The sequence below is a fragment of the Sycon ciliatum genome, chromosome 3, assembly GCF_964019385.1.
Source record: "Sycon ciliatum chromosome 3, ocSycCili1.1, whole genome shotgun sequence".
Classification (NCBI taxonomy): domain Eukaryota; kingdom Metazoa; phylum Porifera; class Calcarea; order Leucosolenida; family Sycettidae; genus Sycon; species Sycon ciliatum.
In genome coordinates, this window is record NC_088645.1 from 45,885,253 (window position 1) to 45,899,812 (window position 14,560).

The following is a 14,560-nucleotide window of genomic DNA, read 5'->3' on the forward strand; positions in this document are numbered from 1 at the left end:
TTCATGTTCTGAGGTTCAATTGACTTCAAAACTGCTATGTTTCGGAGCTACTCTTTCACTAATGCAGATTTTTGCAAAGTGCAAAAAAGTAGATGTGAATCCGCACTGCACCGGTGCTATGCAGTACTGCTGCAGTGCGGTTCACACAGCGAATGCGAACAGCGGTTCAAAGAAGTAGACGCTACGTACAAGCCTCTCCTCGAGCCTCACCAATGTACGTGTACATAGACTAGATGTCCACACAACATGTACATCCTGCAAACTCTTCTCAGTCGCGACTTCACTTAAGTCAACAGTTGACTCTACACGTGAAGTCAGTGCCTGTAATCTAGACTTGTGCATGGTCTGGTATTAGTACTTAGAAGTATGATTGTACAGTGCATTTCCACATGTGCTGGCCAAGCATGTTTGAATGATTTACACCCAAAACAGCGCAACCATAAACGGCGCGTGTTCATATTAGCACCCCCAGTACAGCGCGACCTAATGTGACACGGTGTCACTACAGCTCGTCTCATCTCTTGCACGCCCCATTTTGGCGCGACCAATTACGTTAACGTCCGAATATAAGCCAGCTCATTACACACGTGACCCATAATGTGCAGGCTCATGTTAGCAAGAGAGCATAACCAGTTTTATGTACTCTTGATGTTAGTACTACCATGGTGGATATCAGGAGGAAACCCGTTCTTAAAAAAGATATGCAAAAAAGAGAAGAAACACATGAGAACGAGTTGTGCATAGGCCCCAGCGGCAGATGCTGGCTAAATGTTGCCAAGATGCTTTTTGGGATGCTAGCTGACAACTCAGAAAGATGCTAATTTGGATGCTAGACAACACGAATTATGCTACCTATTAATGGTAATGGTGAAACATTTGGGTTGAAAACGGTGTTCCGTGCTATTTATGAATTCTCACAAAGCAGGTATGTGAAAAGAGTTTTTAAAGGTGCGATGTTGGCATCATGTTGCTATGGAAATATTTGCAATACAAAAGAGCAAATACCAAGAAGTACCAATGGCAATGTGGGTCTTGGTCACAACTAGGTAATGCAAACAAATTGAATGTAGTGCATGCAATTATCAATGTGGTAGTACCGTAATACTAGTTTCATAGTGTAATCTAGACCGAATTCCACATCCAGAATGCCAAAATTGCCAAAAATGTTCATCATTGCTTTCTAGAGTTGATTATAAATTGAGTCCAGGCAATATCGCCCTTCAATACTGAACTGGCCATTTCGAGTTGATCATGATTTGAGTCTTTGACAAGTCAAGTGTCCATCTTTTGGGTTTGAGTGTAAATGAGCCGACCTGTATTGAGCGTGCGCGCTGACGGGGTGGTCTGTTTTGGGGATGTCCAGTTATGGGGATGGGGCTTTTGGGGGGCGCTGAAGTCAACGGCGCTGTTTTGGGTCGCGCTCATGTGGGGGCATACCGTTTGAATACCTGACTACAACGTATCCACTCTGGCTACGCGCCTGTTAAAGATGAACAACTGTAGCCATTGATCTGTACATGTAGAGGTCATCAGTGCATGATGTCAGAGAGTTGAACACTATTTCCTGGCAGTGGCACACATCTGTGTTTGACACAGTGTTTTCATAGACGAACGCTGCCGGAGTGTTCAACATGAAGTTATGTGAGTATGCCCCCCCCCCCCCCCCCCGTGCGCAGGTCAACCTTTACATGAACCTCCTAGAGCACTAGTCAGAGTACTCCATTCATGACGTGCAGAGCTTTAGTGTAAACGAACATCCAGTGGTTGATAAATATGGTGGAAAAGACACACCTGGCAATATGGCGGGAAAACACACGCTTGCCCACACACGCTCTCTAAGCTAAGGTGTGTCTTTACCACCATATTTATCAACCATAAGTACAGCTGGAGTGGTGTCTTCAACTTCATTCTCCCGAACATCCAGTGGAACAGAAGAAATCACATAGAGACGAGTTATGAAGAAACTATCCACGACTGTAACAATATAATAATATCAGTCAGGAAGTGTGATAGTCGTGGATAGTTGCTTCATAACTCGTTTCCATGTGATTTCTTCTGTTTTATTATTTATTGGCTCAGTATCCGAGTTCAATACAGTGGAACAAATTTATAGTACACTTATTATGAAAAGATCAACTCATTTCGTCATTGTATGTGTCGTTTGTTCTTCAGGCAGTGTCACACCACAAGTGCAAGGACACCAGCATCCAGCACAGTCGACATCTTCAACTGTCATTGCTCGTCGAGCTTCTACGGCCAAGCACAAACTTCCGCCAGCCTGGGCGGCTATGCCAAATAAACGTGACGACAAGGCCCACTCGAGACCACTGTCGTTGGACGGCAACAGGCGACTGGCTTCATCTTCTACTGCTGCACATGAGAGCACACACAGTGTGCCCGACAAGCACACCAATGGGCAAGCAGCCGTGCCTACAAGATACACTACACCACCTAATATGCTCAGCCTTGTACAGACTTTCACGGAGCCTGCCACGGATGAAGGTGAACGTGCAAACACTGCCAGTGCAGAGCGGCATGAGAACCAAACAACAAGACACCCACCCCTCGACGAAGACCTGCATCACCTGTCCGCCGATGCATCGGCACTGGCAGCAAGCCTGCAGAGCTTGAACAGGAAGGCCGGGGAACGTTACTCTCCAGTCCCGAGTCCCGTCAAGTCTTCCAGCGTTCACGCACAGCAGATACAATTCCGTCAGCATTTAGACGTAGCCGCGACGCGCATCCAACGCTGGTATCGAAACAGCAGGAACGCATCGAGCGGACTTGCCGCGGAGCATGCACAGTCGTCGGTGGTGCATGCACAGCAACCCGATGCCGTAGCATTGCCACAACCGGGCGGTGTATTCCCGCCAACAAGGCAGAACCAGCGACGGCAACAACCGCGTATCAATACTGCAGCACTAGCAGATAGCAGCAGTGACCATGACAGCAGGACAGGATATGATGAAGAACAGGAGCAAGACCTGGTGCAGGAGGATCAGCTAGCGAATAGCCTTCACTTGCAAACTGCCTTGGCAAACAAGAAAGAGCAACTACTGCAGCAACACCTGGAAGAGGAGATGAGACAAAAACAAGAAGTAAGAATGTCAGGATTCTCTTCAAGCTCTCCTTCTCGTACACTCACTCACTCCCAAAGATATCTCTCCTTCCTTTTCTCTCTCTCTCTCTGTCTCTCTATCTCTTTCTTTCTCTCTGTCTCTCTCTCTGTCTCTGTCTGTCTCACCCTCCCTCCCTCCCTCTCTCTCTCTCTCTCTCTCTCTCTCTCTCTCTCTCTCTCTCTCTCTCTCTCTCTCTCTCTCTCTCTCTCTCTCTCTCTCTCTCTCTCTCTCTCTCTCCCTCTCTCTTTCTCTCTCTCTCCCTCCCTCCCTCCCTCCCTGTCTCTCTCTCTGTGTCTGTCTGTCTGTCCCTGTCTCTCTGTCTAGCTCTCTGCCTCTCTCTGTGTCTACCTCTCTTCCTCTGTCTGCCAGCATGTCTGTCTGTCTGTCTGTCTGTCTGTCTGGCTGGCTGGCTGTCTGTCTGTCTGTCTGTCTGTCTGTCTGTCTGTCTGTCTGTCTGTCTGTCTGTCTGTCTGTCTGTCTGTCTGTCTCTATCTAGGCTATCTGTTTATTTACCTATCTCTATCTCTCCAGCTTTCTATCTTACGAGAAAGAGGAAAGGGGGGGGGGGCAGTAGGGACTCATTCTAACTCAAAGTCTCATGCTCCTGCGATCATAAGAACACTGGTGCAGTTAACTTTGCTAAGGGGCCGTCCGTAAATATCGATGTTTTTTTAGAGACGATATTGGTGCGTCTGGGGGGGGGGGGGGGGGGGGGGGAGGGGGTTTGAGCCATGTGCGTCTTTTCGAGCATCAGAAAAATATCGATGTAAGTATCTGAAGTTTCGCCGATCCCTGCACGCGGACGTCTAAATGGCTATACAAGAAATGTGAAACCAGCTTCCGTTCGCGGAGCTAAAACTCGCGACACAAGAACAAAATCAAAAATTGGAAGCTGTACGCCCATGGTGAATTTCAAGAGCAAAAGAATGAGCTATTGATTGTGGAAATCGGCCGAACGATGCCTGCAGGAGACCTTTTACAAGACGTAGAGGCAGTGCGAACAAACACGGACGAACTCCACAAGAGTTTCCAGTCTTCACTGTCTGAACAAGGATTTGAAAAAATTCAAGCCCGAGCGTAGCCGCTTTGGCTACACCAGTACACGATGAGTTGCACTTTGAACGCTTTTTGTACGATGTAAAATGTGAATTTTGACTGGCCGTACCTGAAGTTTGTTCTTTGTCGAGAGAGAAGTTGAGGAAGTTGTGAACCGCATGGCCATGGCAAAGTGACAGGTTAGCTGGGTTCATATTATTGACAAAAAAAGGAAAAAAATGAGCATCCAAAAATATTGATTCCATGATCTAGATGTACATGTGCGTCTTCTGGGGGGAGGGGGGGGGGGGGTCAAGGGAGAGAAGCACCAATATCGTCTCTAAAAAAACATCGATATTTACGGACGGCCCCTAAGGCCATGGAAAAAATTATCTTTGATTCTCAAGTACGCGCGCACCGATTTTTGGCGGCGCACCGACGAATTTTTTAATTCTATGCATGCAAATGCGTGCATCAAAACGGTCAATGCGAAAGACATGAATCAGGGAGTAGTAAAATTCCGGTATTTTTCTAGTCCGTGGCCTGAATTATATTTATGTTGAGTCCGAACAAGATAGTGACGACGGGAACAGGTATGTTGGTGGAACGACATTTATTATAGACGGGACCTGGACGAGACGAGGTTGACATTGAAGAGACGAGGTTGGAGATGAGACGAGGTTGGCGATGAGACGAGACTGACGACGAGACGAATGCCAGGCGGTAGAGCACGAGAATCCCAGGGTCGCAGGCTTCGGCAAAAGCTGGGCGCCAATGTTGAGTCCAAACAAGATAGTGACGATGGGAACAGGCATGTTGGTGGAACGACATCTATTAGAGACAGGATGACTAAGACCAGGACGAACGAAACGACTACATGGTGATTATTGAAGAGAGCGAGAGAGAGAGAGTTGAAGAGAGAGGCAACGCAATATAAAGGGCCTGGGTAGCTATGGCAAACATGGGCACGCAAGTAGCTTGTGGGCCTAACAATTATTATGAACATGTGACCATGTACATATGTGTGACCCTATCTTTGGAAATTAAAAAATGTAGGAAATAAAATAAAAAATCGCTCCCTCGCACCGATTTTCACATGCTCATGATCAACTTTATTTTTTACCATGGCCTAATAACGACTGCGGGTATAACGACAATTCGCAAATAACGACAGAATTTCCATGCCCAGAGCAAAATCCATTCTACGTGTATACATATAATGAGACTTTGGGTATAAGGACACTTCGCGAATAAGGACACTTTTCTGATGCCCGGCCGAGTGTCGTTATACGCAAAATTGACTGATACTGAAATCTGGGGTTGATCATTATGTATGTGATCATGCTTCTCACTTGGCGCCACGGTTCCAGGATGAACTGCGGTTGACGATGTACCGAGTCGTCTTTCATCTTCCAATAAATTCTCCTTCGCGTTGGGCAAGCTCGGAACGAGAATAGGAGCGGCCAGTAATTGAAGCAACAGGGCTGCTGTGTGGTAACTACGCATAATTCTAACCGGATTTAGGAACTCTGAGTTGCGACGAATCCCGACTGGGCCCCCTTTCTCTTTCCTCGCTTCAAACGTTCTGCACTACTCTATCCATTCATCCATCCATCCATCTATCTATCTACAAAAAGAATAGAATGGGATACGGAGCTTGGGTTGGCTGTGACTCAGAGTTTCACGCCTGTGGCGATCATCAGACAGCCACAGGCGTGACACTTTTAGTCACAGCCAACCCAAGCTCCGTATCCCATTCTATTCTTTTTGTATGAAGCTCTGCACCCCGGTGCATCGAGCACTCTTTCCAGGACCACACCCCACTTTCCGTGTGTATCTATCTATCTATCTAGCTATCTTTCTATCTGTCTATCTACACAAGAGAGAGAGAGAGAGAGAGAGAAATTGGAAGCTGTGTCGCAACTCTGAGGTTCACATATTACTACGATCATCAGGCAACTGATGGCTTCAAAACGGACAGCCTATCTATCTATCTATCTATCTACCGTATTATCTCTAATATAAGCACGGTCCTTTATATTTTCAATGTACCTCCGCCCCGTGCTATTAATGGAGACGTTCCTTTATTGGAGACTGTTCCATTATTATTTCAACCTCATTTCAGAGGCATGTTGCCATGCCAAATTCATGTATGACACACACATTTCAGGTTTTTTTTCCCCCGTACAGATAATGAATTTACACAGTGTGCTTATAATGGAGACTGAGCACTTTATTTTTTGAATGCCGCCCCAAGGTGTTCTATTATTGGAGACGTGCTATTATTGGAGACTGTGCTTATATTAGAGATAATACGGTATCTATCATTCTCAGCACAGTGTGTGTGTATCTACATGACAATGTGACTGTACAGAAGGAAGCACGCTCCGCTCAACGTGCAGGCCGACACAAAGCTGCGATTGCTGCAATGAAGCAGAAACGCCTAGAGGAGCATGAAGCACAGCAGAGGCAGAACGATGTTATTATCCAAGAAGAAATGGTAAGTTTAAAATGTAATTTGTACACGTAAACTAGTCAATTTTGGGAGATCGTTCTACAAGGGGCCTCGTTAGAATAATGGCTTTTACAGTACTGCCTGGGTTGTGTTCTGGCTCTATCTTGGCTGCACGGTCTGCAGTATGTTTGTAAGCCGCATCTATTTTCACATCGATGTACCTGTACACTACATTTAAATCAATCACACACCTGGCAGCTTGGGATTATAATAGTCTCACAAATTTAATGTGTTGGAAAGACCGTATTGCCATGACATCTTCCCCTCTCCTCCTCTCCACCCCCCCCCCCCCCCCCCCCTCAAACATTCTGGTTGCATGTACATGAGTGCATTATCGATCATGCATACCGTATTTTCCGGGGTATAAGCCGCACCGGGGTATAAGCCGCACTCCCCTTTTTGAGGCAAAATATTGACTAAAAGTTAGTATTCGGAGTATAAGCCACACCCACAAACCTAGATTTTTCACACTCATTGACAAATGGCCTTTCTACAAATTTATTATAGTTATGGAGCTAAATACCATGTTAGATCAGATTATGAAGTGTTAGTGCAGCACAGGTTGCTGCAGAGATGTTGGTGTATTGCTGTATTGACTACAGATCACTCCATGTCATCTGCACTATCTTCAGTCTCGCTGCCACTGATGTTGATCAGCAACACAGGCGCGAAGCTGAGTCGAATGACATGTCACATGACGTCAGCATGCATACTGATGTATGCTAAGCATTCATTTGCGCAAGCATATTCGGTGTATAAGCCGCAGGGGCAATTTTGGTCCGATTTTTAGCGAAACAAAGTGCGGCTTATACCCCGGAAAATACGGTACATGTGTACGTGCACCACCCATAGTAGGCCATACATTGTACATGTACATTGATATCCATGCAAAAGTATTCCCTGTACAGTGTAGTGGGCTCTGAAAACTTGTGAAATGGCCAAATTCTGCTATTTCTGACCAGATTTTTCCAGAAAATGCCCGGGGAACATCCCCCGACCCCCCTCAAACCGGGACCAACTTCGCCCGCCTTTCGGCAGGCATGTGTATGTATGTGTTTGTTTGTGTGTTTGAGTCTGCTAGCATGCACATGTGTGTGTTTGAGTCTGCTAGCATGCACATGTGCGTGTTTGTGTTTGGTTCTGTGCCTGTGCCTGTGTGTGGATGAAGGAACGTGTGCAGCGCAAGAAAGAAGCCAAAATGAAAGCCAAGGCGAAGGCGCAGGAGCTGCAACGTAGCCGTGATAGAGAACTCACGCAGCGGGCTGAGCAAGATGATCAGCTGGATACACCTGATGTCCAGTCAGATAGGGTAGGAGCTGTGGGTGGGTGCCAAATCGTGATCACCTGGTGCTTGCTCCCCCTCATCCTCCTGCTTGTGTAGAATGATGATTAAAAAGAGGGGACCATAAGGACAATTTTTTAATTTTTTTTAGTTTTAATCCTTGGCTCTCCATCTGAGAATGATTATTACGCTCCCTCGTCACGGTCGGCTTGGTTGAGCACACTTTCCTGGTTAGCGTTGAAGTTGTCTGTCCTGATGCAGGGCTCGCTGTGTTTTGTCGCAGCTAGAGCACTCAGACCTTAGCAAAGGGCGCCTTGGTTGTATCTTTTACTGTGTAAGATTTGTTGACCTCGCTGATAAACGAATTTCCGAAATCCCCTGACGAAGCGTGTTCTTTGCAACTGTTTCCAGTAGGAGTGTATTCAGACTCCTGCTATACCGTAATTCGTTTTTACACTATCTGTGTATGCTTTTAAGTACTAACAGACATTTAAATGTCTTCGGCCTTGGTTGTACAGCAAGGCATCCTCCAGTCATCTCCTGCGAAGCATTCTGGACAGCGTGGTAGACCTAACAGCCAAAGGTACGTGCATTATTTCAATGTTGAAAATTGAAAATAGCTAAATGCACAGCTTTCGAATTCAGCAGCTGTCATAATGGCTGTCCGGACATATTGCGAATATTTCAGTCCGTGGACAATGTCAGACGGTTACGGGTTGAAGTTAGAATATGTTGAATGAGTTAAGCCGGGATGGGAACTACCCCCTAACTGAACGGTTCACTCACGGGTAAAAATGCATACTAATTCCGAATTCGTGGGTGTTGGCAAGCAAAGAAATGTTTGAAGAAAATTGACAGCCACCAGGACACAACCTAAAGCGGGAGGGGGGGGGGGGGGCTGAGGCTTTGCTACAGGCTAGTGATGCAGCACAAATTAGGAATTAGTGTGCATTTGTTTACCCGTGACCTACACTGACACTGAGTGAGTGGTTTCCACTCTCATGGCGTCTTGCAAACCTTCGCTTTACTACACTAGCAATGGATTAATGTGTCCAATAGGGTACATCATACACACGTGATACAGAGCAAAACATGACACTTTGTCAACGCATGATCACCAGGCAGTCTTTGAGCATGCTTGTTGCATACTTATTTTTTTAAGTGCTACTCAAGAATGCCGATCGCAAACACTATCCTCATCACAGCAATCGACCCATTACGCATTGTCAAATATGGAATGTATGAGTAATGCTTGTGAGTACGCTGGGATCAGGAATGCACTGTTCAGCACCCCAGACGACCATGCCCAGTAGGTGGCTGTGTGAGGTGTTTATGGTGCAAATTACGTCATTGCGCAATGGGTCCATTGAATGAAGAGTAGGGCTCTTTTATCATGCCTACCGACGTTGTCCTCTGTTGCTGCTTGCTGTTTAGATCAGGGGTCAGTAAGGCCCAAGCTGATCTGCTGGCAATGCTGGAGGTTCTAGAGTCTGATGAACCCGACGACGCTACCACTGCTGCTGCCACTGCTACTGCACACTACCCGCCAATGTACAGCAGAGGCAACAGCAGGCAGCGCAGCCGAGCCGAAGACCATCGTCATGGCAACTCGAGCCATCGCGGCGACGAAAGATCCACGTCTAGATCCGGCAGTCGTTCACGGTAAGTCTCCTTCTTTAGTATCCTAAGAAATGTGTGGACATCACGCAACTGCATTGCAGAAAGAAAACGAGGCTTGTCAACTGACAACAGCTCTATTCACCTGCTACTGTAAGTCCACAAATGTCGGCCTCCCAGGGCTAAAAATCATTTCAACCGCATCAAATGTTGCTGTACTGCTGCCGCCTGTATACACTGTCACAATGAACCTTGCAAAACAAAATTTCGGCCGCAACAGATTTGTCGGCCAAACACGACCAGGGCGAAAATGCATGTCCAGGCCGAAAATGCATGTCCAGGCCGAAAATGCATGTCCAGGCCGAAAATAGCCGAAAATAGATATGCGTCGAATATTATTTTGTTGACCTACAGTGCTCGAAATCTGCGTCTCGTGCTGCAACTGAAGATTCTGCTAAAAGATTCTTGTTGTTTCAGGCCTGTCACCCATTGTCAGAGCAATGTGCAAGGGGTGGACCTGACCTCTGTTGTATCCTGTGTGTGTGAATAGCCCTGGAAAGTTGAATTCAACAGCTGTGATGTTTGGTATGTTTCCCCATTACATTCAAACTCAATCTGACACACACTGTGATTATGAATAGGACAAGAAAGGATTAGCAAGGGGGAAAGGAGTAAAACTCCAAACAAAGCTTTGTCCAATTCTGGATAAAAAGTCAAGGAGAGCGGACTGGACAGGACATTTTGAGGTAAAAATTCTTTTGGAATCAGCCCTAATGTGATACAGACTACGGTCCATTCATCGGAAACAGTTCCGCTGGCTTTTAAAAGTCCGATTTGGGCCGAATTGAAGATCAAAAACCCACTTTAAATCTCAAAAATCTGGGTTTCGGATCTGCTTCTCCATACATTTTGCCATGGCATACCTGTCCTAATTTTGTAAAACCTGGCTGAATTTCTATTTCCCTGTTCTTGGACTTTTCCGGCCTCAACTGTGGCAAGGAATAATTGCATGGGTCACACAATGCAGAATGTACTGTTGTTTTCATGATATCTACAACTATGTGCGAGAGACAACAAAAAGTTAGGGTACCAGTTTCCAATGAATGGACTGTAGCAATGGCTTGCATTGAGTTTTTAGCTGACCTCTCACTTCATGTTTTCCCTACAATGTCATGTCGCACATCAAGTGTACTGAATTTGTTCTGCTTCTGTTCTGCTTCTGTCCCATTGCATATCGCTGTATATGGCATATCGCTGTATATAATGTATGTGGCATATTGCTGTCTCATGGCATATCACTGTATATGGCATGTTGGCCGTACAAAGATCTCGTCAGGACAACCACCTTGAGTAAGTCTACACGTGCCATAACCCCACTACCCTCACCCTGGATGTTAGTACCCACCCCTGGATTTTGTATCCACCCCTGGATTTCGTACCCTCACCCTGGATTTTGTACCCACCCCTGGATTTAGTACCCACCCCTGGATTTAGTACCCACCCCTGGATTTCGTATCCCCCCCCCCCCCTAGATTTCGTCGATTGTGACGGCGGAATTTGTGTAATCGAACGTTACATGCACCGTAACGAATCCTATAATGGACAGAGTTGTGTGTAATCGAACGCATCCATTGTACAGTGTCACGGCTAGAATGCGTTAACGCGTCCATGGCCAATCTTCTCGCACTACTTCCCATGGTATGGGACGGGTTTACACAACTGAAAACCTGTCTAATGAATACGAGAATCAGAGTTCAGTGTGCAATGCCAACCACCAATCACAGTTCAGTTTGTCATGACAACCACCAATCAGACTTCAGTTTGTCATGACAACCACCAATCAGAGTTCAGTTTGTCATGACAACCACCAATCAGAGTGCAGCTTCACAGCAGCAGGCAGAACGTGACCAGACTTTCTGATATGAGTAGCCAGCCATCCAATAGAAGTCCCGTTTGTTTGATGTTGCTTTCAAACCTATGATGTCATCATGACGTCATGCACATCATGTATGTGTGTCTTTCCATTGTCTGAACTAATCATATCAATAATTCTCGTGTGATGTCGTGCACACTGTTCTACAGTACGATAATGGTAAAAAAAGGAGAAGGACAAAAAGATACGAGTTTTCACTAACAGTATCCACCAACATAACCAGGTGACATACAGCCAGCGAGTGCGACAAAATGGCACAAAACTGACAATGTGTGTGTGTGTTCCTGCACGCGTGTGTACGTGTGTGTGTGCGTGTGTGTGTATATATTTTTGCTGGTGAACGTATCTGTCCACTATTCAGCTCCATCCTGACATATTTGGAAGAGGTTGAACACCAATCCCAAGACACAGACACACCAGCAGAGGTCGGTTCTTATCTACACACAAATCGTAATGACCGTCTAAAACTGCACAACGTTGCATGCATATACTTTATACTTTACACACTCAGACCTTATACATGTACAGTGCAGCCTGTCTTAAGACGACTGCCGCTCAAGGGACCTGCAAAATGTGGTCTCTGTTACCAGGTGGTCTTCTTATCCAGGGTCATTTGACTGCATCCCTGGGTCCTAGTTGCAGTGGTCTTCTGAGTCAGGTGGTCGCCGAGACAGGTTATACTCTACGTACATAAAATGGAAAAGCAATGATCAAGGTTGAACCTTGCATGAGTGCGGGCTAAAATATGGCGAACATTTCTTTAGAGAAATGTGTCCATGCATTCTTGCGGGCATGTTGGAGCGGCAGTGTGTGTTCGTGTGTGTGCATGTGTGTGTGTGTGTGTGTGTGTGTGTGTGTGTGTGTGTGTGTGTGTGTGTGTGTATGCACGTGTGTGTATGTGCGGTTGTGTGAGGTTGTGGGTGTATGTGCATGTGTGTGTTTGTGCATGTGTGCGTGTGCGCGCATGTCAGTCAGTGTTCGCCATTACTAAGTCTGCAATCAACGACAGTTATGTCAAATAAAAACAGTGAAAAACACAGAGACGCAAAGGACATGTGGATAATGAGCTATGCATGTCGTAGTAAATAAGGGGCGGCACGGATCTTAAACAGGCGGAGTGAGGTCAGGTCCTTAACTTCTCTGGGTAGAGTGAGCCAAACAGAATAAGCAATAAAGAGAGGGGAGCGCAAAAGAGTGGATGAGTTACACTTAGGGAGTAAGAGCGCGTTTCTAGTTCTTAGAGAAGAGAACCAATTAAAACACATGAGATGAGGTGGGCACAACTCAAGCTTAATAGAATGGACAAGAGAAGCCAGGTGTGCACTGCGTCCATGTGATAACGGGGTTGTGTGAGCGATTTTATAAAGGGCGGATGATGAGAGCATGCGGGGTTGACGGAGGATAATTTTAAGGATTTTCTTGTGATGTATTTCAAGCTTTGCAGCAGCGGAAGAGGATAACCCAACCCAAGACGTATCTGCATAATGAAATATTGGGCGAAGGTAGGCGAAATAAAAAAGAAGCTTGCAAGAAAGTGGGAGGTAGGAGCAGTGGGGGGAGAGAATTCCTAAGGATTTACTTGATTTTTTACAGATATATTCGATGTGAGGTACCCAAGAGAGTGCAGAGTCAATCACAATGCCAAGGTGTTTGTGAGAAGACACTATGTCAATTGGATTTGGAAAGTTGGCATGGATGAGGGCTGTGAACTCCGGCTGGGGCGGGAAGAGCATGATCTTTGTTTTTGATAGATTTGGGGACAACCTCCAGGACGACATCCAGGAAAGAACTTCCTGAATGCCAGCACGCAAGTTGTTTTTCAGGCCAGTGAGGGAAGCTGATGAGGTGAGAAGGGTCGTGTCGTCAGCAAACAGAGACGTTCCAGGGAAGACTGCAGGTAAGTCGTTTACGTAAATTATAAATAGTAGGGGACCAAGAATTGATCCTTGAGGAACGCCCGACAATACTGGCTCTGCAGCCGAGGATGTGCCAAGCACAGTTACGTACTGATAACGCCCAGAGAGATAAGATTTCAGCCAGGAGAGTGGCTGTTTGCGTACCCTGAATGCATGCTCGAGCTTTGCCAAAAGTCCTCGATGCCAGACGGTATCAAAAGCCTTGGCCAAGTCAAAGAAGCAAATGCCAGCAAGCGCTCTGTTATCCCTATGCTGGCACACCTGCTGCACGATGCGGGTCAGTTGAAGAGAGGTGGAGTCGCCTTTACGAAACCCAGATTGTGCGGGACTCAGAAACGGCGAAACATGTCTGTATAAGTGGTCATAAAAGATGCGTTCACATACTTTGGACACGCAGGGAAGAAGAGAGATAGGGCGGTAGTTTGCAGGTTCGTGGCGGGAACCTTTCTTGAATACAGGTATGACTTTCGCTGTTTTCCATGCGGAAGGGAATATGCCCGTGGTAAATGACATGTTGAAAATATGGCACAAAGGGAATGCTATGGATGGTGCCAGGGCCTTGAGGACCCGGTTGGGGATGCCGTCAGGACCAGACGCCTTGCACGTCGGAAGCTTCTTTAGATGACGCCGGACAGTGGCAGTTGTGGTGATGACGGACGTGAAACAAGCTGAGGGCTCCGAGGGGGTGAGAATAGGGGGAATAGAGAGCAACGGGTCATCTGGCCGAGTCACAGAGGCAAACTGGGCGTTTAATGCCGTAGCTTTGGCCAAAGGGTCAGCCGCCTGCTGAGTCCCTGTTGTGAGTGACGGAATTTCCCGTGATACGTTTCGAATTCTTGCTTGTCTCACAAACTGGTGAAGCGATGGACGGTGTCTACCCTGCAAAGTAGTTTTCATTGAGCGGATATAAGCTCTGTACTTTGTCCGCGTCAGGGTTTTCACTATATTTCGCTGCTGTTGGTATGCTTGTTTGTTTTGTTGTGTTGGGTACTTCCTAAAAATGCTATAGAGATCATATTTCCACTTGATTGCTGTGCGGAGATGGGCATCAACCCAGGGTGGCTGACTGGGCCGTGGGCAGCGGTGAGAATACGGCTGCTTTCCGAATGGCCAGAGGTGCTTCTCAAGGGCACTGTTGAGAAT

At 46.5% G+C, this 14,560-nt stretch overlaps 1 protein-coding gene across 1 annotated transcript in view; it reads left to right on the forward strand.

Annotated features, from left to right (window-relative positions):
• LOC135812322 (centrosomal protein of 131 kDa-like) overlaps window positions 1-14,560 on the forward strand; it is a 41,798-nt gene that overhangs the window by 1,771 nt on the left and 25,467 nt on the right. Inside the window, exons 2-8 of the mRNA XM_065325698.1 lie at window positions 2,173-3,098; window positions 6,529-6,654; window positions 7,838-7,978; window positions 8,470-8,534; window positions 9,386-9,613; window positions 10,895-10,918; window positions 11,863-11,926. Coding sequence (XP_065181770.1) covers window positions 2,173-3,098; window positions 6,529-6,654; window positions 7,838-7,978; window positions 8,470-8,534; window positions 9,386-9,613; window positions 10,895-10,918; window positions 11,863-11,926 — 1,574 coding nt within the window. The remainder of the gene's footprint in view (window positions 1-2,172; window positions 3,099-6,528; window positions 6,655-7,837; window positions 7,979-8,469; window positions 8,535-9,385; window positions 9,614-10,894; window positions 10,919-11,862; window positions 11,927-14,560) is intronic.